This window comes from Diorhabda carinulata, chromosome 4 (genome assembly GCF_026250575.1).
Source record: "Diorhabda carinulata isolate Delta chromosome 4, icDioCari1.1, whole genome shotgun sequence".
Taxonomy (NCBI): domain Eukaryota; kingdom Metazoa; phylum Arthropoda; class Insecta; order Coleoptera; family Chrysomelidae; genus Diorhabda; species Diorhabda carinulata.
Window position 1 is genome coordinate 26,310,939 of NC_079463.1, and position 21,486 is coordinate 26,332,424.

The 21,486-nt window shown below is 31.5% G+C and overlaps 1 protein-coding gene across 1 annotated transcript; it reads right to left on the minus strand.

Annotated features, from left to right (window-relative positions):
* Window positions 1-7,799: 7,799 nt before the first annotated feature.
* LOC130892370 (myrosinase 1-like) lies at window positions 7,800-21,383 on the minus strand. The gene is made up of 8 exons (XM_057797764.1): window positions 21,272-21,383; window positions 19,332-19,622; window positions 15,672-16,075; window positions 14,580-14,674; window positions 11,932-12,228; window positions 10,425-10,562; window positions 9,296-9,399; window positions 7,800-8,290 (listed from the first exon to the last, which is right to left on the minus strand). The coding sequence occupies exons 1-8, from the start codon at window positions 21,313-21,315 to the stop codon at window positions 8,092-8,094; spliced, it is 1,572 nt and encodes a 523-aa protein (XP_057653747.1). The 5' UTR covers window positions 21,316-21,383; the 3' UTR covers window positions 7,800-8,091.
* Window positions 21,384-21,486: the final 103 nt, after the last annotated feature.

Here is a 21,486-nt window from a genome sequence, read left to right on the forward strand (position 1 = left end):
TACCACAGCCATAGGGTACATAAGGTCCCAACAACATCTTCAAGATACGATGGTTACAATCTAAGAATATACAGTTTGATGTGAATATGGTTACATCTGAACTATATATTATGAAACAACATGAAAAGTAGTTTAATTCATGTATTAACGATTGAATGACACAACAAAATAATGGAATTGTACTAAGGCTGTCACCATATCATTGACAATTGAACCCTTTAGAATTGATTTAGGCTAAAAAAAGTGAAATGGCAACCAAAAATAGTATTTTTAAGCTAAAATATGTGAAGGATAGAAGCCTTGAAAAATGTGACACCAACACTCACAATTACACTGCCTTACGCGCGTTTCGATAACAAAGTTATCGTCTTCAGAGACTGAAGGTAAACTAAAATCTTATAACTTGACTTACCTATTTTATACTAAATTTTCCCACCAATAAACCTTCTCCCGCGAAAATTAATTCTAGCGGGAAAAACTCCTTGGCGGGAATATTCATGTTCATTCTTTGACTACTAAACTATAGAGTGGGCTGTGAGGAATTGGCCCTTTGTCCCTATTTAAGCTACTCTTACATCTAGCAATTTCAATGCTCTCAAATGCATCCAACAATTTATTATTGGATACATTTTTTAACAATTTTACACTATTAATATTTATGTCATGATTGTGACTGGTGGCGTGATCGATAATACCTGATTATAATTCCTAACACTCTTTAAAGTGGATAATAATGGATCTCTCAGACTGCCCAATATACTTTCCGTGACAATCACCAAAACTAGGTGTACAAATTGTTGAAACAATAGGTCTCATTGTCTTCCCAGGTTTGTGAATTTTGGGATGGCAATAGAGGTTTGACACTGTCGGGTTACTTACGGATAAATAATGCTTGAGTGTACCGGTGACAAGGTTCTTACAATTTTTAAGTGTTTCTTTCACATTTGTGATCACTTTATTCAGTGGTTTCTTTGAGATTTTGGTGTATGGTCCTGTTTCGATTAAGTTGTCCATTCTCTCGAAATAGTCCTTCTTGTCCATTATAACAACCTTGTTTTCTTTATCTGTTTTCCAGTACAAACAATCTTTCTTCCTCAAACTCCTGACAGAATTTAGATCTCTTTTGCTAACTGATGGTTTTTTATTCTTAGTAGATATATTTTTTAAGATTTGACTTCTGCAAGCTTCCTGGTCGAAGCTCCTAGCGTCTTGAGGAAGATACTGAATGGAACTTTCAATATAGCCAATCAATTCGCCGAATCGCCATCGTCTGTAGCAAAACCCAAACCCTTATTCAACAACTCAATCTCTTTTCTTTCAAACGTCTGGGATAAAAGGTTTTCCACAATGTTAATTGACTTCAAAAAATTTTCTTGGGCTGCGGTTTTAACTTCTTCAATTTCTCACTTAAAACAGACATCTTCTTAAATTTTGAATTCATGACCCTGACATATTGTTTTGAAACTCAGACCAATTTTAAATTCCTAAATCGCTTAATTTATGCGTTAGTTTTTTGTGAAGTCCGTATGCTTCTATATCAAGAATACTTCGTTTACTGTCGAGATATTTGATTTCAAGATCCAGCCATTTCCTTCTTGCAAACTCACTAACTCTGCCTGAAACCATGCTCTTGCTTATGTCATCTTTGAAAAAACCTGGAAAAACACTTAACCTATGGCATGATTTAAGAAACCAAATATCAGCACTCACCAATATGATCTTTAAAAAAAGTTTTACGTACCTGTTCTGTTCCGTCAAACGTAAAGTCATCACAACTAAGTTCGAATTTCTGGAATCGTTGGCGATTTAGCAGAGTGGGCTTTAAATTGGTTTATAAATCCAACAATACATTAAAACAAATGTTGGGTAATCCTAAGGATAATATACCAAATTTGGAAAAGAGTGGTATATATGAAATAAGCTGTGGAAAATTTAGTATAAAACAGGTAAGTCAAGTTATTAGATTTTAGTTTACCCTTAGTCTCTGAAGACCATAACTTGGTTATCGAAACGTGCATCAGACAGTGTAATAGTGAGTGTTGGTGTAGTGGTGGTGTAAACAGTGTATTCAGTATGAATATCACCAACGGTTCAAGAAATTCCAACTTCCAAGGATTGTGGATGATCTTATAAATGAACACCGATAATCTTTTTCTAATGATAACAGAGGAGCAGATTCTCAGTGAATAATTAGTCATAACTTCATATGAATTTATTTAGTGTTTTCCCAGTAGACGAATAATAGACAATGTAATTGATAGTTCTGATATATTTTATACTGTTTATTTGTTATAAATAATATTTAATATAAAATGCAAATAGTTCAATAATAAACTATTTTAAAGGTACCACATCTGATTTCAAAGTATTGAAATTGCTTTTTTCAGAATGACAAATTAACTAAATTAGGTTATCTATTGAAAAATAGGACCTTTCACACCATTCACAAATTTTCTGTTCTGATTACTTAATATTGTTATGAAATATTATATAAGAAAATAAGAAATCTATGGAAGAAGTGATAAATTATTCTTTGTATTCTTTGTATTTTTTACGTATAACTAGAGATATTCTAGAAGTTTATCTCTAGTTGAATTATAAAGAATATTCATCTTCATGACCAAGTTGTAAGGCAATGAAACAACATATTTTACAGTTTCATCCGATGCACTGTCACTACCGTCGTTAGTAACATCAACAGTTTCTGGTTCTATTTTCTATTCAATTGGATTGTGAAATTTACAAATTTTTTGATATTATTTCAGATAATCGATGGTCAGTAACTATTTGAATAACTTCTGTAGAAACTTTTATACATTAATAATCTCAATAATTCGCAGTTGCCAAGAAATAATGTTAATACTCTAAATCTGACGCCTATTGCCAGTCCATCCATTGCGAATTTTTTCCACGAATTTGGGAGCATTTATGTAACTTTGTAATTGATATCCAGTGTCATATGACCTATTTAGAAGGTAAGCAGTGTTGTTTTCAATCAGCTAATCATGAATTTTTGTTGTTTTTCACATTTCTCTAGATAATGGTTGAATACAAGTAGTTACAAAAATTGAATCATCGCCTCTATTTTTCTGGCTCTTACCTTGCTGAGCTACCAAAAACAGGTCTTCATTCATCCAAGTTTCGTCCAAATAACAATATCAACACCAGAATGATCGAAATTTTTTCTACGCCAAGAAATAATTTCGTCTCTTTTTAGTATCACTAGTACTATTCATTTCGTCGTAGAAAAAATTGGACTTCTATTCATATATGAACGTTTCAACCAAAGTTTTGTTATTATCGTTTAGAAAATGCTCCCAATGATCAAAACTTCATTCAAATCGCTGAGGAAAAGCAATGAATAAAATAAAATTGAATTGATGTACGAGGTGCATCTAATATATAATTTTTAATTGCTACTTTCATCTTTCCCGGCTAATGACGTCGTCTGCTGCTATCCTCATAATAACATTGGAACCGGTCGGTGGATATTATTACTCTGCTACCTCTCTTTGAAATTGCAATCCGTTCGGAATGTCAATATCGACAATAAAATGGATCGAATGATAAAAATTAAAAATACAGATACAAGCCCTTAGAGCGTAGGATTGGGAATCCCTCTACCATCTGTACTTATTGTAACATTGTTCGCGATATCTATCAATTCCATTGTATAAGTGAAGAAGAACACGTTGAGAAAGTTTAATACGTTGATCATATACCTATAAATTCTACGAGGTCAGTACATAGAATGATTAAACGGCATATAATCAGGAAATAACTATATTAAATATAGACGCAAAATACAAGGTATATGAGCATCTATTATCAATTTCAACAGTTGCATAAAATACTACAATATATTGTTTCAATATTTCAGAACTATCCCAGTAATGGTATACTCTCTTGTGATCATATACGCCTTTATAATTCGTCCTAAGCTCTGCAAGCGTTCCACTTCCATCTTCCAAGCAAGTGTTGTTATTTCAAACTCAGTATGTCTTAATTGCCAAGTCGTTGCCAAATTGCTGGAAATTAAAAAGCTCTCCAGAAAAATTTGATGCTTCCAATAAATTCACAGAAATGAAGTGAGGAATTCAATAGAATAGTTCAGATGGAGGAGCAGAAAATATGTATATAGTCATCTCAGATCTGTTGTACTGAAAGGAATCAAATCCCCTTTATTTGTCAAGACGTGACTTACCTGAATCATTCATATCTACTCGGTGTTTGCCTTCAAGCAGATGTTCCTATTAAAACTACAGGCTCAAATAAAATATATTTTGTAGAATCAGGCTTCATTTAACAGAAAGTTTGACAACCTAAAAGATACACAGTCGCTTAAAATGACGATAGCTTCTACCAATTTGATACATAATTATTTTATTTGGTCTATCCATTCCAATCTTTCTCGGTTTTCTCTTCAATCTCCATCGTTGTATATATCCATATTATTTCAGTTGTTTTAGTGTCTCTTTTCTTCCTCTTTTATTACTTTATCTTGTAGTTCGAAACTTTTCCAAATGATACAATTCTCTTGCTTCTATAATTGCTTCCTATCTCTTTCTAATTGTTCTATTTACTGTTACCTATGTTAAAATTGGTATTGTTTTGTTCATTGCGAAGTAAATTTTCATCGATTCATTCACTGTTTGCTATTTCTGCATGTATAATATCAATTTCAATTTGTTTTTAGAACGAGCATACAACAATAAATATTTTTCCACAATATTTTCTGAGATAACAAATAGGGACTGAATATTGCGAATTCTAAAAAGACTATTAACTTGTATCATCATCGTTGCTCTTATTCATGATTTTAAATTTATCACTGTAAACTTCCCAACAGCAAAGGATTATGGGAAATACTGATTATCTGTTACATATGATGAATATATGTAGAAAAACCAAATCATTTTATATTTAACATAAAATATTTGAATAAAATATTCTTCCTTACCTTTTAGTCCATAGTTTTCATTCTACCCAATATATTTTATTCAAAGTTCCCAGATAGTTCACACATGTAAGGATACTTTGGAAAGAGATGAAAAAAATTTTTTCTCCTTTCGTATTTGCAACCTATGGCACTATCGGAATAATTTCTTAGGTTCTTTGTCACGTTCGACTCTTCTCTAAATGCAATAGAGTTACCTGATGTCATTTATTTGTGTTACAACTGTCAAACATGGTTGCAATTTAAAAGCATGAGATTACAAGAAGAGATTTTTGTGAAAATGCCACATCATAACTTTTAAATACACAAATGAGAAGATTAAGATGTAAGCGAACAAATTATAGAAGTAAATTAAATAGGGTTTGCTGATTGTCACAATTATATCCTAATAGGTTAACCAAGTACAGAAGAATTTAATCAGTTACGAGGACGGTTTAAGGAGAAAGTGGCACTTTCATCACAGTTTATTATTAGTTTTTGCCATGTTTTTGATATCATTTGAAAAAATCTGTCACCTGAATTAGTTCTAATACTGATATAGAAGAAACTTTTTCTATTGTTGGGTAAATATGGAGAAAAAAGAATGTCGAATGAATGTGTATGATGAAAATTGTTGTTTATATAGAGAACAACAACAAAAAATGAGGAAAAGGAACAAATACAGCTGCTTTCCATTGTTATATGCTTTTGAAAGAGACCATATGAGCTCTGCCCACTCGTCAACTATCAAAAATTATTGTTTTATTCATTTTAAAAAAGTGGAACGTAAAAAAACCCTACTATTCTCCTTGTATTAATTCAATATTCAAAAACTTGCCAATGTCCCTATCACTATGGCTTGTCGTATGAACACGAGTATAAATCTTGGAATTGGTAAAAGACGGAACAAGCACTTAAGTCGTAGAGACTAACCTAAAGTATGGTCAACTTAGGGTAACATATATATGGTAAAATACAAGGCGTTTTAGTCTTGATCACATCGGTATACCCGCATTCCGCAATAATTCGAGGGCAGAGCTGGAAAGTGCCTTCTACTATGTCAACGACTTTTATTCTAATAATAATATTTAATTACTGACATGCGGCATACTGGTTTAATTTTTGCTATGGACTTTATCTTTATTTAGTTATTTTTATAATTGTTTTTTAGTTTTTAAAAACTTTTGTCCACAAACTGTAACAATTTTTTGACAATAAAGAATTTTCTCTCTCTGTCTTTCTGTCTCTCCATAAAAACAATTATTTATGTCTTAATCTCATGATTGTTTGGGACAGAATCAAGTGCGACTCTCCGATGTTGTGTTCTAGATAGGCAGCGTCCAAAAAACCATAATAATCCAAAATACTTTAAAGATATGTATCAACATTCGTGAAATCGACTGGTTTTCAATATATTATTTAGAGATTTAGAAAAGACAGATTTCAAGAACATGTGAATCGAAGATACAGGAGGAGTTAACTGGGCTCTTCCTAAAGGAGATGTTATCTGCTCTGTTCAATTTGAGGAATATTTTTTTAAAACTTTCAAAGTTTCATTCGTTTATTCGTCATACAACGAGTGAAGACAAATTGTTTTCCTTTCTAATGAGATCAATCTATTTTTTAATGTGGATTAAGGATAATGGCAATTTGTTCCATTCCTCTGAAAGTGCTTCTAAAATCACTTAACATTATGTGCAGATAAAACATCAAAAGATTTGAGCAAACAAAAAATTCTTGATTCTTTTTCTAGTTGATGAATTGTCGTCCACTAACCTGAGACATTAAGGTAATAAGAAAAACAGAAGAAAACAAGTACTGTAGTACCAGTACTGGCCAATTATTGACCTCCATTAGAACTTCTAAAGATACCATACAACACCATTTAAAATGGCCAATACTCAAGTCGAGTAGCGGTGTGTAAAGAGCTCCTTGCATGCCGAAAGATGATGATTTTGTTAGACGCATGGAAAATCAGTACATATGATTAGACAAAAGACAATTACCTGAACCCATCGCAATGAAAAGTCGACTCGAAAGGAAAGTTTTGTTGTATGGACACCTGATACGAATATACAATAAAACAATTCTTAACTACATACATTTCTTGAATTTCTTATTTCTTAAACTGTTTGATATGTTTATGCTTCTAAATGTTTTTGATTTTAGGTCTCTTCTGTTTTAGAATTAGATTTTTCAAATAATTTTTGGAAGAAAGATAAAAACTTCGAGGTTTATGTGTTTGTCAAAATATGATATTGACAGTGACAATTTGCGTATCATATCACATACATCATGAACATCAAAATAAAAATAAAGTCATTTTTCTTTGTTTGTAGTCTTTTTTATCATTGAGAGCTGATTTTTATTTGGATTTTATTTTATTATCCTGACATTATTATCGAAAGAATTATAATTGAAATAATTAAAAAATATGATTTTGATGATGATGATATGGTATGATGAGTTTCTATTTTTTATCGTATTGATGACCTTTTTATCTATTTTCTGAATACTGAGATATCTGTTCTATGTAAACAAGGTACTTGATACTTGATGAATATGATATTATTGGTCATAAAGGACATACTCCATTATTAAACTATTCCACTAAACTAAAACCTAAAAAACCCAGAACAGAAGAAGTAATATTATATATCAAGTAAGTTTGATGATTGTGACGCTAAGATAGATCTCAGTATTTAGAAAATATAATATAATACTAATAATATAATAACACAAATTGACAATGTCAAGACATATCGAGAAAAACTGAAATAAGTCGAAGCGAAAGAGACATAATATCACGCATCAAACATATATAAAGGCCAAATAATTGAAAGGTTCAAGAAAACTAAAACTAACTTATGAAAAATCACAAATTTGTTTATTTTTTTTGTGTACTAATATATTATTAGGATTCTAATATTCATTGCAGTTCTGGTTCTTGTTTATAACTAAAGTATGTCCATTGAAATACATGATTTTTTCTATGATCCAATCAATTACATCTAGGACCTAATTACTCTTTACATTTATGTAAATGGAGGTGATCCTATTTATATGAAAATTGAAATTGAGTTTATTTGGAAAAAAATACAAAATCAACAGAAACAGTTACTTAATGTACAAACATCCGTTTTCAACTTAATCATTCAGTGGGGAGGGCGTAAGTGTGGCTTATGATTGTGTGGAAGTCTTGGTGGTCGCGGATGAGGCCATTTTCTTCGAGATTTGTCACATTCCAATTTTCTACTTCTTATTAATTCCTGGACAAAACCCACGGATTTCTTGGGAGTTCTTGTAAGTGTAGGATCGTCGGTGGCATTCATGTGATATAGTCCAAAGTGTGGACTGAAAAAAATACAATTCAGTATTTAATTACTTACATTATTGAAATATTTATGTCAAACACTGGTGTCCTATATACAGTAAGTATCCTTTCAAGTGAATATTCAAATTGGTTCATTCATATTTTCATTCGTATTCAATTGTAACTTACAACTGTAGAATCTATTTTTGTATAATCTCCCTTCGATCATAACTGATCAGTCAAGGCTGATTTAAATAATTAAGCTTGTATGCTGGGAAGAAAAACTTTAAAATTTCATTCCAGTTTTTGAGAGGAAATGATAGATTTATCATAATAATAAATATAGTTTTGTCACGTAAACGTGTGAATTGCGATTCATTTTCTACAGGGTGACGGCCATTGTGCTGCAGAAATCCATCGGAGATTGAATCGTGTGTATGAAGAAAACTTCATGAGTGATGGTGTTGTGCGTAAATGGTGTCGAAAGTTTAAAGATAACCGTAGAGATGTGCATGATGAAGGAGTTCAAGGACGCAAATCTGTCGTATCAGATGACCTGGTTCAACGAGTTCACAGAATGGTTAAAAAAATTCACAGATTCACAATTACTTATTTTTTTCGCTCATTGCGCCACTGTTTTTGAATTTGAAAATCCGGATTTTCTGAACGTAAATATTAGGCAATCCTAATCAGGATACAGTATTGTAGAAATATCTATTTGAATAGTATTCTCACATCAAATATAACGTTGACAAATTGACATTGACATAAATTGAACCTCACTATTTTCTTAAAAATCGGATCTGAAGTGATGTTTCCGTTTATTACTTTAATATTACAATGAACAAAAAGAGGTTAAGAGAGAATAAACAATATAACAATCTATTCACAATCAGGGAGTATATAGAAATAATCTAACTGTCTATTGACCTATTTTTTTAAGCAAAACATTTTCTGTATATACTAATTAAATTTTAATTAACGTATCATAACTGTGCAACACAGAAAGATCTACAGCAATATAAATTGACTCTGAAATTACTTACTAATAACCAGATCTCCATTCGAAGTTATCCATCAAACTCCAAAATATAACACCGATAACATTCACATTCTCCTTCATTGCTTCCAACATATTGCATAAATAGTCCTAAAACAAAAATTTCATGACTTTAATCGTTTCGTTGCGATTAAGAAACTTACTTTTAACTATCATTATATTAATTAGAAAGAAATTCATATTAAAAAGTTATCATACATAGTTAGTAACAATTAAAGGCATTGCCAAATTTTATTAAGTTTGGCATATGTTCTTTTCCAAAGAAACTGGACTGGATTAGAAGATTAGAGGATTAGAGGATTAGAAGATAACGATGAATCAGACACCTGATGGATCAATCTAACATAATAAAATATATAGTATTGGAAATAATGGATATTATTCCACATGTGTTGACTACACTATACGGTACAATATTGTCTTCATTTCTAAAAATATAACATGAGTTAAAAAAAAAGTATATTATATTGTATCGTACTATTTTAACCATAGCGAATTTAAGAAGGAAAAATTAGAAAACACTGAATTATTTTGTTAAAACAAAATGAAAAAGATGACTCCCGTGTAGAAATGCATTTCTCTAAATATGGCAGGCAGGCAGATGATGAATAAAAGATGAATAAAAGGAAGACTTTTAGTAGCCAAAACCCCGCAATTATAGACTGACTTGTTTGACACATCGTCTTATCATGATGAAGAAAAGGTCTTTATTAATTTTTAGGTTTCTTATTAGTGCGAATTTTGCACCGGGGTCTTCAATAGTCAATCGCGTGATTGACGAATATGCGTTTTTAGGACAATTTACTACATTAATAACTGAAAACCAAATATATTGGATAGGCACCAATCCATACATCTAACCCTCTTGAAACAATCTATTTTTATGCGCATCCTCCTAATCATGGTATAAATTTTTCTTCAGTTTCCCAGTCTTGAGGATAAATGCCAATGAATGATTATCGGTATTCAAGAGAAGAAAATGTCGGCTTCATCAAGACATGGCTCAACTCCAAAAATCCACAATCTTTCATTTCTAACTTCTCGGACTTAGTTGAAATGAACATCTTTTTTAACAGATTTATTCAATAGTCAAAATTACTCGTCTTGACACTTACCTGATAGAAATCGATTCTGATCTGATCGTCTAAGGAACTACCATCTTCGGCCATTCCAAGTTCTGTTATTAAAATGTCCGCTTTGTTACATACTTGGTTGACGTAAGTCAGTACGTAATATAATCCTTTAGGTACTATCTGAAAATCATTCACTTTGTTACAGAAACAAATCCAAACAGTTATCAATTCCTTTGAGAGTCATATTATTATTGATTTCTTGTCACTTATTCTTGAGCACACAAAAAATTATCTGCACGATGGGTACCTCCAATGTTAACAAATGTTAACTCAAAAAACATTTGGAGTCGTGTTTTTTAACTCAGACACAAGAAGTGTTTTTTATCGTTCATAAAAACGATACGCCTCTTTTATTGATGATACTATTGGAGGGAATAACCTCAAAATTTCAAATATGGTACTTCAAGCGGAGAAAAATGGGTATAAACTAAAAACGAGTGAAGACAAATACTGAAAAGAAATAGAAAAGCAACTACAAGAGAGTAGAGAAAAAGATACTATTGACGAGCAATGGGAAAAGATTCAGAAAAGTGTTATGAAGGCAGCGCAAGAAGACATTGGTACAGAAGATATTAAAAATAACGAATGGTTTGAGCAGGAATGTGGAATAAAAATTAAAGAAAAGCTAGTTAACATTCAAAATTTAATGCATGACATTGACAAAAGTATAGACATGCTGTAAGTTGGGTGCAACAAAATCATCGAACTCGTAATTAAGATCAAATATCTGGGTATGGACCACTGTGGACTCACTTACTCAGCTTGTCCAGGGTACACTATTTATTTGGAGGTTTAGTAATGAGTAGCCTTACAGTTTATTTGGACCTTTTGCAATGCAAGAAGCAGGTGAGTTTGGACATACAAACTCAAATGAGCAGAGTCTAAGACTTGGCTGCTGTCGTTTTACATTGAGGAGCTCTCGTTCTCAAGCATTGAGGGTATGCCACACAGGGAAGGTCAGGTTAAATCTTGTCATTAGCTCATCTTCAGGTTCAAGTACCTAGATGCGGAGGGCACGACATTCTCAAAGTTTATAGACGGACATTTGCCACGGAGTTCAGCTCAGTGAAAGGTTTATAAGGTGGCCAAGTGCCACCTGTCAGTTAGTGGTCAATGGATTATTTTTTTATTGAGGTAGTTTTTCGGGGATGAAAAATGTGAATGAAAGTGTGCCCGTATTATGTATTGTCAAATGGAAGGGCACATGGTGTGATCGCCACAGACTAGGCCACGCCACAGGTTCTATATTTCTCAACTGATATGACGTGAGGTGCCTATATGGTTAAATAAGTTATCTTAGCCGCTCTCTCTCATATTTGGCTCACCTCGGATCAACCAATTATATTATCGAATAATTTCCATTTGAAAATTCGTTCGTGTCCGTACAAAACGGATGTGGGTTGATAGTATTAGATAATTTAAAAAATATTTTCAAACATTTGAATCAAAAATAGTGTAATACTATCTTTAGATGACAAAATTAACTTACTGCGAACGAGTCCAAAGCTTCAACTACCCAGCTTGGACTGAAAGAAGTAGCAGCTGCAATGTCGTTATCATAACTGGTTTCGTTTGAGAGTCCTCCATCAGTAGCTTCAACAAGATTTGTAGTATAATGATTCAAACCAATAAAATCGTAAGCGCCCATAATAGCAAGTTTATCACTTTCAGTTATTGCAGGAAGTCTGGATTCGGGTAAGCCAACAGCCAAACTTCTATCATATATTCGTTTTTTCACAACTTCTGGCCAATCACCCGTACATAACGGATGAAAATAAACACCGCACTGAAAAACAATTGGTAATGATAATGATAGATCACTCATCTTTAGTATAAATCAATCAAGTCTTTATTGTAAATCATATCTATGAAGTAAAATTTAGTCAAAGTTATATATTTCATTCTCCTAATTTATAATCTATGTATAAAATGTTTTGTTAGTACGTGACGACACGGTTTTCTCTGTTACCACCAAACCACCAACCCCAATCAACTTCCCGTTGAGGTGGTGAATACCCGAATATCTGTTAATTAGTTTACTCTATCAGATCAGATATATGTAAACGTTTCAATTTTAATTTTCCTTAAACGTAATTCCTAGTTCATCCCTCACAGTAGTAAGTTATATGATTAGAAATAAATACTTTTATCATTTAAAAGTAATAATTCTGATGGTGTTCGTTTAAAACGCTAGTAACGACTTCTATCTACCCTTCCGAGAATCAACAACTAGTGGATTTCAGACGAAAAACCATAATTCGCAGAAGAAGATATCGCGAGCCAGTTTTGCGAAATGGGGGTCAAATTTCTTATACTTTTCTTTGAAATTGGAAGAGATAGATATTGATAATATTTTTTACAAAATTTAAAATTATTATATTCATAAGTGAATAGAATAATGATAATAGTACAATCTCATTGAAAGATAATATTTTCAATGAAATTAAAACCAAAGGACTAGCTTTAACCAAAACAAATTAGGATCAAAGATTTGAAACAAATATTGAGCTATTTAATGGTGATAATGAAAATGTGAACAAATTTATTACTATACGTAGGAATTTGTTGGAGTCATTTATAAATTCAAAAGATGCTGGTTCAAATGGCCATATAATAGAAAGTATGGTAGTTTTTTTTTAGTAATATAGAGCACTTTACTAATCTACTCTATAAGCAGAGTAATAAGTGAATTGTCTTTAAGTCACTAAAGTGAGTCAGGAACCATCCATTGACGGTACTCTGAGAGTGTTTATTGCGGGAGATCTTTTGGCTATATTCTTTTCAATCTTCTCTCTGGTAGTGGCTGGTTGAATAGATTATTTATTAATTCATTGTTGTAGTCATTGGATCGAATTTTGTATCTCGTGAAAAAGTTCTTTATCACATCTCTGATTAGTGGGTTTTTCCAGATCGTTACGAATTATTTGGTTAGTAACGTACCAGGGAGCTGTACTCAATTTAAGGAGTGTTTTGGATTGGAATGTTTGAGGTATTTTTGTATTTGAAGGTTTACTGCAGCCCCATAGTTCTATTCCATACGATCAGATTGATATGAATATAGTTTTGTGGATTTGCAATTTATTTTCGAATCTTAGTTGAGATCTTTTATTGAGTAGCCAGAGCATATTTTTTAGTTTCAAATCTAACAGTTTCTCTTGTTGTTAATATGTGTTTTCCAAGTTTTTCATCTAAATACAAACCTAAGTACTTGATAACTGGTTTTTTCGGAATGGGAATATTATTAATGAACATTTGCAGACAAACAGATTTTCTTGTTAATTTTATTTGCTCTGATTTACTCGTATTGACGTTAATTTTCCATTTATGGAGCCATTTTTGTGACAAATGTCACAATGACAAAAAGAGTCCAATTTATGTAACAAAATACACCTTAAGGTCATTAGAGGAACTCAGCACGAAAAGATTACATTAAAGAAGACTAACTAAGAAGATGATGTGAAAATAGGCGGTAGAGAACGATGATGTAGAAGGAACTTCGAAATATAACCCACGTGCAACAGAAGCCATCAGGATGTGAACCGTAGAAACCAGCGGAGTGTGTTTCAAGTCAAGAAATTAATAAAAAAAAGAAGCAATAGTACATCGGGCTAGGATGAAAGTTACAAAACTGAACAAACAACCACGTACGACAACATAATTGGTAAATTAATATCGTATCCGTCTCCCCATCTACCCATACCCATCTTCAAATGTTTTGTGGACCTGAAGCTTCTAACAATTTGGGGGAAATTTCAAAGAGTCTAAAGAAGAGCAATATCGATCATAAATATCAAAATCTAAACGAAACCAGATTATGAGCTTCAGCTCTACATAAATACTTAAACGATGGGACATTGTTCTATTAAAAAAAAAAAACAAAAAGAAAAGAAACTGGTATTTCTAAAAATAAAATGCCAGAAGTGAGCCAAGCTAGAAATTTGTCTGATGTCTGAGATAAAAGACCTTCACAATAACAACCCATTACTCGAACTTCATCTATTCAACAAAATATGAACAAACAGGTTGAAGAACTGGAAAATGGACTCTTAGAAATCACTTCGGTCGCTCTCAGAACTATTTCATAATATACGCTAATACTACAGCTTTTTCCAATATTTTTGTAATGAAAATGTTTACCTCGAATTGGAGTACCCTGTCTGCAGCAATTATATCTTCTTTATCTTGTGAATAAGGTTCCGACCACTGACAATCTATTACCATTGTCATTTTTGCTAAAATAAAGAAAATATAAATAAATAAAGTTGTCTTAGATTATTGGTAAAGGCCAGTGTTTCTAATTCATCTTAAAATATGAATAAAATAGAATTTCGTTTCTTATAATCAATAGAGACATTTCGATCGTTTCCTATTTGCAAAATCATATCTCATTTTAGTATTTTATAGCACATGTTCAAAATATAGACATCATATATACATATTTTATCAGCTTACTGTGTCTCAAGCATAGCTTCTCAAATAACATCTAAAAAAGCACTAGTTATATTCAGTTAAAGTCATTTTTGTTATAGGCCACTTAGAGTTTAATCACAGTGATTGCTTATGGTAGTAACTATATAAGATACTCATTACCCAAATAATTCCCTCTTCAAATTTTTTATTTCAAACCCGCAAATTTGGCGGCTTCAGAAAAATCCACTCTAGTGATTAAAATTTGAGTATAACCTTGAGCAGCCCTGCAAATATCTGTTGTAATTGGTGGTGGCAAAATATAAGTGTATGCTTTTTCAATGAACAGATGTGTACAATGGTAAATGGGATCCTATGAGGACTGCTCCACTTTCTTAAGACATAAGTTTACCATAAGATTGATAACGCAACTTTCCATATTCCTAACTTTAGCAAACTAAGTTTGGTAACTAATTCAGATATTTTTGCGATTAATTACAGATTTTTAGATTGATCCGAATGGAGCAGAGGATATATTGATTTGTTTACAATAGCATCACGTCAACAGTTTTCTGTTACTGGCGCTTGACGTAGGCACTTTTTTATGGAATAGCCTTTTTCATAGCCTTAACTATAATCAATTCTGGAAGAAACTATTTTGTCTATTTTAATTAATGTAGTGATATAAGTTGGCAGGGAACCATAAGCGAACAAAGTGTTATAGATGTTAAGAAAAGAATAGAATTTCTTTAAAAATTGATAATAATCTAACCATTATAAACTTTGATTCGGATTTATTTTCGTATCTTATAAACTATTTACCTGTATAATGTGGAAACTCCTTTTTGTACATACGGTATACTGCTGCATGTGCTTTAAGTATAATATACATACATTGATATTCAATAGTTCCATCACCGTTTATCATTGGAGGATAAAATGCAGTACCATATCCCGAATGACATATTTGCTTAGGTTCATTTATAGTTATCCAAATTTTTACATCTGGTAAGTTTTGAATAACGATTCTAGAATAATTCAAAAATATGGGTATAATTTTTTCAGATCTCCAATCATTACCGTCATCCACGAGACGCTGAGGCAAATCCCATTGATATATGGTGGCAACGGGAATCAATCCAAACTCAAGAATCACTTTAACCAACTCTTTATAATAGTCTAGACCTTTTTGGTTGATGTTGTCAGAGTATCCAGTTGGTAGAATTCTAAAATTAATTAGAATTATTCAATATTGTTGAAAATTCATCCCAGTCCTTGATCCTAACTTTAATAGATAATTTGAATGCAACATAAGGGCGTTCTATATATGCTTTTAAAAGAATTATCTCCAATACTAGATGTGACTTGTTGATGGTAACTAGCTTCTACTTATTACTCTAGTTAACAAGTTCAAAAACGTGAAAAATAGAGATTTAGGTCGTAAAAATAAAAGCGATTCATTCCATTCGGAATCATTTCCAGAAAAATGTTTTTAAAGGACTTTGGTGCAGAAAAAAATTGCAATTTTTATTAACAAAATAATAATAATGATTTTAAACATTATAAAAAACTCTAGCCCGCATTTACAAGACCGCAATCAGACCTATATTATCCTATGCAGCAGAGACCCGACCTGAGACCTCTAAAACGAAACGGATATTGGAGATTACAGAAATGGAAATAGTTCGAAGAATAGCGGGAAGAACACTACTGGATAGAGAAAGGAGTGAAACCATAAGACGAACATGCGGGATAGATAATATCAATGACTGGGTACTGGATAGAAAGATAAAATGGAATGAGCACATTGACCGCATGACGGAAGAACGAATTGTGAAAATATCAAGGGACAAATCACCAGCAGGACAAAGAAGCATTAGAAGACCTAGGAAAAGATGGAGTGACAACCTCCCAGGTGACTGAGCAGAGGCAATGACGTGAAGAAAAACAGGCAATGATGCCTATACACAGCATGAAGAAGAAGAAGAAAAAACTCTAGTATCATTTTGAAAGAATCGACCCCCGTAGAAAAAAAGTTTAATCCCTATTTTGCAAGGAGTTATTAAATTATTAACTAAAAAATTTTTCCTGATCTCCGTTGGCATGAATAATGGGATGAAAAGTATGAATAATTGGCCTATAAATTTTAAACTTCGTCAAGCCATTTCTATTTCACCTACATCATGTATACCAAAATAGACATCTATTTTAACTTAAAAATAGTTATATTATATTATAAGGATTAAAAGTACACATTTTTTACGAGCAATATTTGCAGTTGCGAGGCGGAGCGCGGCGCAGCCGAGTGAGTGCAAAATTACGAGTAAAAATAGGCACTTTTAATCCGTATGATATATACTATTTTTTCTCCAACCAAGTCAAAATTAAAATAAAGTTAGTTTTATTCAAAAATCGTTAATGATTTGGTAATAAATTTGAACACCTATTAATTTATAACAGCGATATCAAGTCGGTAGTCATGGATATCTGGTATTGTCGGTAAATATCGATTGTCGATAATTTTTTTAGTAGTTTAGTTCTACTTTTAGTCCTAGGATTAAAAGTAGCGTTTTTAATCCTAGGATTAAAAGTGCTGCTAAGAAACGAGCAAATTTTTGTATGGTAAGGGAATTGATGGCTTTTGAAACTGAAAATAGTGCAAAAATGACAACATTTTTTGATGGTTGAAGAAAAAATGTATTTTTCCTCAGTTTTTACATCTCAAAAATATGTAACAGCAAACAATCAAATTATTTGTAGTTGTATTGAAATTTACAAAATAGAACTATAAATTTTACATAAATTATTTAGATCTTTTTTATCATTTTTAACTTTTTCGTTCTTTTGAATATGAACCATTTCTAAAAATTCTCTTTTTCGTTTCAAGTATTCAAACTCTTCTCACCCCATTATTTAATTATTTGAAAAATATTTTCAAAAAAATTTCAAATTAATTAATCCTTAATCCTAACATCTCAAATATATAGCAGTAATCAATCAAATTATTTGTAGTTTTATTGGAATTTTACTTCAATTATTTAGGTCTTTTTTATCATTTATAGTATTTTCATTATTATGAATGTGAACCATTTTTAAGAATTCTCTTTTTCATGTTTTAGATTCTGTTTCAAGAATTTTTCAATCTTTATAATTGAATTAATTTCCTTTTGATATTTCATGGTTCGTTAATGCAGTTCTATTTTTTTATCGTATTGATGACTTAATGACCTCTTAGTCTATTTTCTAAATATTGAGATGTCTGCCCTATATAGACAGCTTCATAATTAGTACAAGACACTTGATATATAATATTACTTCTTTTGTTTTTTGGTGTTTTAGATTTCAATTTAGTGAAATATTTGGATAATGTATTATGTCCCCTATGACTTATACTAATATCATATTTATTGAAATAATTCGATAATTGTTGGGAAAGTCCTTGTACATATGGTAAGGAAAAATGTTTTATGTTTTGATGCTTCGTTTCAGTTTTGTTTTTAAATTAATTATAGTATCTGTTTATCCTTTTCTTGAATATGTTGCTTATCATTTTTTCCGGATACTTATTTTCTTTGAATGCAGTTTCTACTTTTTGAATAGCTAAGCATCTGAGCTCACGATGTGATAGTTGGATAGATCTATCAGCCAAACTTATTATCACTGATCTTTTTTGTGACATAGGATGACAAGAACTGAAGTTTAATATATATCTTGAGAACCAAGTTGGTTTCGTATACAATTCTGTTCTTATGATATTGTTAATTTTATATAATGTGACATCAAGAAAATTGATTCTATTATTTTGCTCAACCTCGATTGTGAATTGAAGTTTTTCATGATAAGAATTGAATTTTTTACTCATGTTTTCAATTTGATTCTTTGGTACAGCAGTAATGCAATCATCTACATATCGGAAAAAGAATGGGATATTTATAACAAGTTTGCTTAGAACCGTTTTCTCAATATCTTCCATTACCAATTGTGCTATAACACTTGAAATGGAAGCTTCCATAACACAACCATGAATTTGTTCGTATTTTTTTTATCTTATTTGGTTAATAGCAATTGCAATTTTTTACTTGCAGCAAAATTCTTCAACATGTTTCTAGAGGCGATTCCGGATCGAATCACATTTTTTAACTTGTTGACTAGAGTATATGGAGAAATTTTGAATAAAAGGTACGAATGAAATAACATAACAAAGAAATTTTGTGTCCTTAGTTAGATGTATATTCATCAGTTGATTTGTCATATTATTGCCGAATCAATTCAAGAGATATTAACACAATCAGATTTTATTGGTTACTACTTTCTTGATATAGTTTCAGTTTAATTGAGTTGAGAAAATTTCATTTCGAAGCTTTTTTTTAATTCGGAAAGAAAAAACTTGAATGAAAAAAGAAACGTGAGTACAGAGAAATGTTATCACAATCTCTTGTCTAGCTCTTGAATTAACTGGTACTTTTCTGATTATGTACTCACCTTGTCCAAGCAATTGAGAAACGGTACATCGAAGTACCCAGTTTTTTAACGTTTTGTACATCTTCTTTAAACCTATGATATGAATCACACGCAACGTCGGCTGTATCACCGTTCGATATTTTCGATGGTCGAATATGTGTGAAATTATCCCAAATACTCTGACCTTTACCATCTTCATCCCACCCACCTTCAGTTTGGAAAGCTGATGTTGCTACACCGAAAATGAATTTCTTAGGAAATGAACCATTATTTCTGAGACCACCTTTTCTTTTCAAGCCAGCTGCGACATTTCTAGAAAATGGATTATTACTCCACTGAATCATATTTGGTTTTGGTTAATTCAAAATTACTTCGATAGCGGGAAATGGGATTATTAAAAAGAGTTCGTGGGGGTACTATATGTACTAGGCCAGATGTAGAGATCTGGAACCCTTGAACCAACAAGGAGTGGAGACCACCCCCCACCTCAATAATTTATCAAATCAAATGAATAATTTTTTCTACTGGAGTCTATCAATAATACTTTAATTCCGAAATTCAGTGGATTCTTTCAGCTTTTAACAAACATTATGTATAAATATGTCGAAAACGCTACTAAATAAATAGTACTTTGGCATGCAAAATTTGTAATGAACTTGTACCGGAAACACTTGAACATATATTTTGGTATGTCCAATGTATATGAGTACGAGAAACTATTTTGTAGAACCTCAGGGGTATGCAGATGACTTGGATTCATTACTTGCTTCGACAGACGGAATAAAAATGAAGAAACTATACGCATTTATAGAAGAGGCGATAAAAAGTTAGTTGATAATAGACGAATAATGTACTAAACAAATGACATATTGGTGTGTCAAAGTACATATGTGTGTATATATTACATAACAATTACAGTATAGTCGTTTATTACCGGTCAACTATATTGCACTTGCCTTCAATCTCTTACACATAATTACTAGCTCTCTTGTTCATGTTTTTAGGCACCGGAGTTGTAGCTCCGAACATCCTTCCCTAAATCCGTCTCTTACTATTTTAAGAGATACGCTACATAGTGAATACATGTTTTCTCAAATACGATCTTGAACCTCTGGTACTTCGACTACTTTTATCCTGGATCTCCGGACCTTGAGATCTGTAATATTGGTATTAGAATCATTGTTTAAAGGTTTTGTTGTTTTGTTTTGAAGGTTTTTAACCTTTAACTAAAGCTGATTAAAGGAAGCAAATTGTATAAAATTGATTAATCCTTACTCAATATTATAAATGTGAAAGCGTGGATGTTTGTTACGCTTTCACGCAAAAACTACTTGACGAATCATCATGAAAATTTGTACACATATTCTGGGAGGTACTAGAAGTAAATTGTCAATAAATATCAACATTTTGCTACTTCAGAGCCATCTAACATACAGTAATGAAGTTCAAACTCTAAATATTATATTATCCACGTGCGATATTACCTACGGTCAAGTCAACATCTATTTAATCTATAAATCCAATTCAATTGACTATAGTTTCTACTGTTTTGAAACTTCATTGTATGTAGTAATTTTTAGAAATCGATAATACTAACCGAGCAATAAAATAAAGTTATCATATTGATATATTTCTATTATAATGATTTCTGATACTTATTTAATGAATTCGATTCTAGCGATGCCGCGGGTAAAAGCTAGTACAACTATATACATATTTGAATATATATTATTTTATGCCTAGAGCACCTGAGATATAAGATTACTTGCTGTGCAGTGCATTACACTTTTATAATGTCATAATTACAATATTTCCATTATTAAAATTGTGGCCCATACATAAATTACTTTATACAAACTAAATCGCTCATTGAGTGCACTCGGAATTTTTTATGTAGGTACAAGAGAAATATTTTTGTCCAAAACCAAATAATTAATTTAAAAGAATATGAAAAAACTTACAGTACTAAAAAACCAGTAAGAAACAACCACCATTTCATAACCATCGTTTAAACTTCATACTACATTACTTAAATTTAAAAATGTTTCCAGTTTTATAGTCTTTTTGTTATCTTGAAAAATGACAGAACAGAGGCAGGTATTTATTTATTTATAAATGCCAAATTATCTATGTATATTGTTCATAAAAACAAATTCAACATGAAAAACAAATTAGA

Coding starts and splice junctions, on each gene's coding strand:
- LOC130892370 (XM_057797764.1), bottom strand. CDS start 21,315: ATGGTTATGAAATGGTGGTTGTTTCTTACTGGTTTTTTAGTACT. Junction 16,076..19,331: donor TTCTCAATTGCTTGGACAAG/GTGAGTACATAA, acceptor AATTAATTTTAG/AATTCTACCAACTGGATACT. Junction 12,229..14,579: donor ACAGGGTACTCCAATTCGAG/GTAAACATTTTC, acceptor ATTGTTTTTCAG/TGCGGTGTTTATTTTCATCC.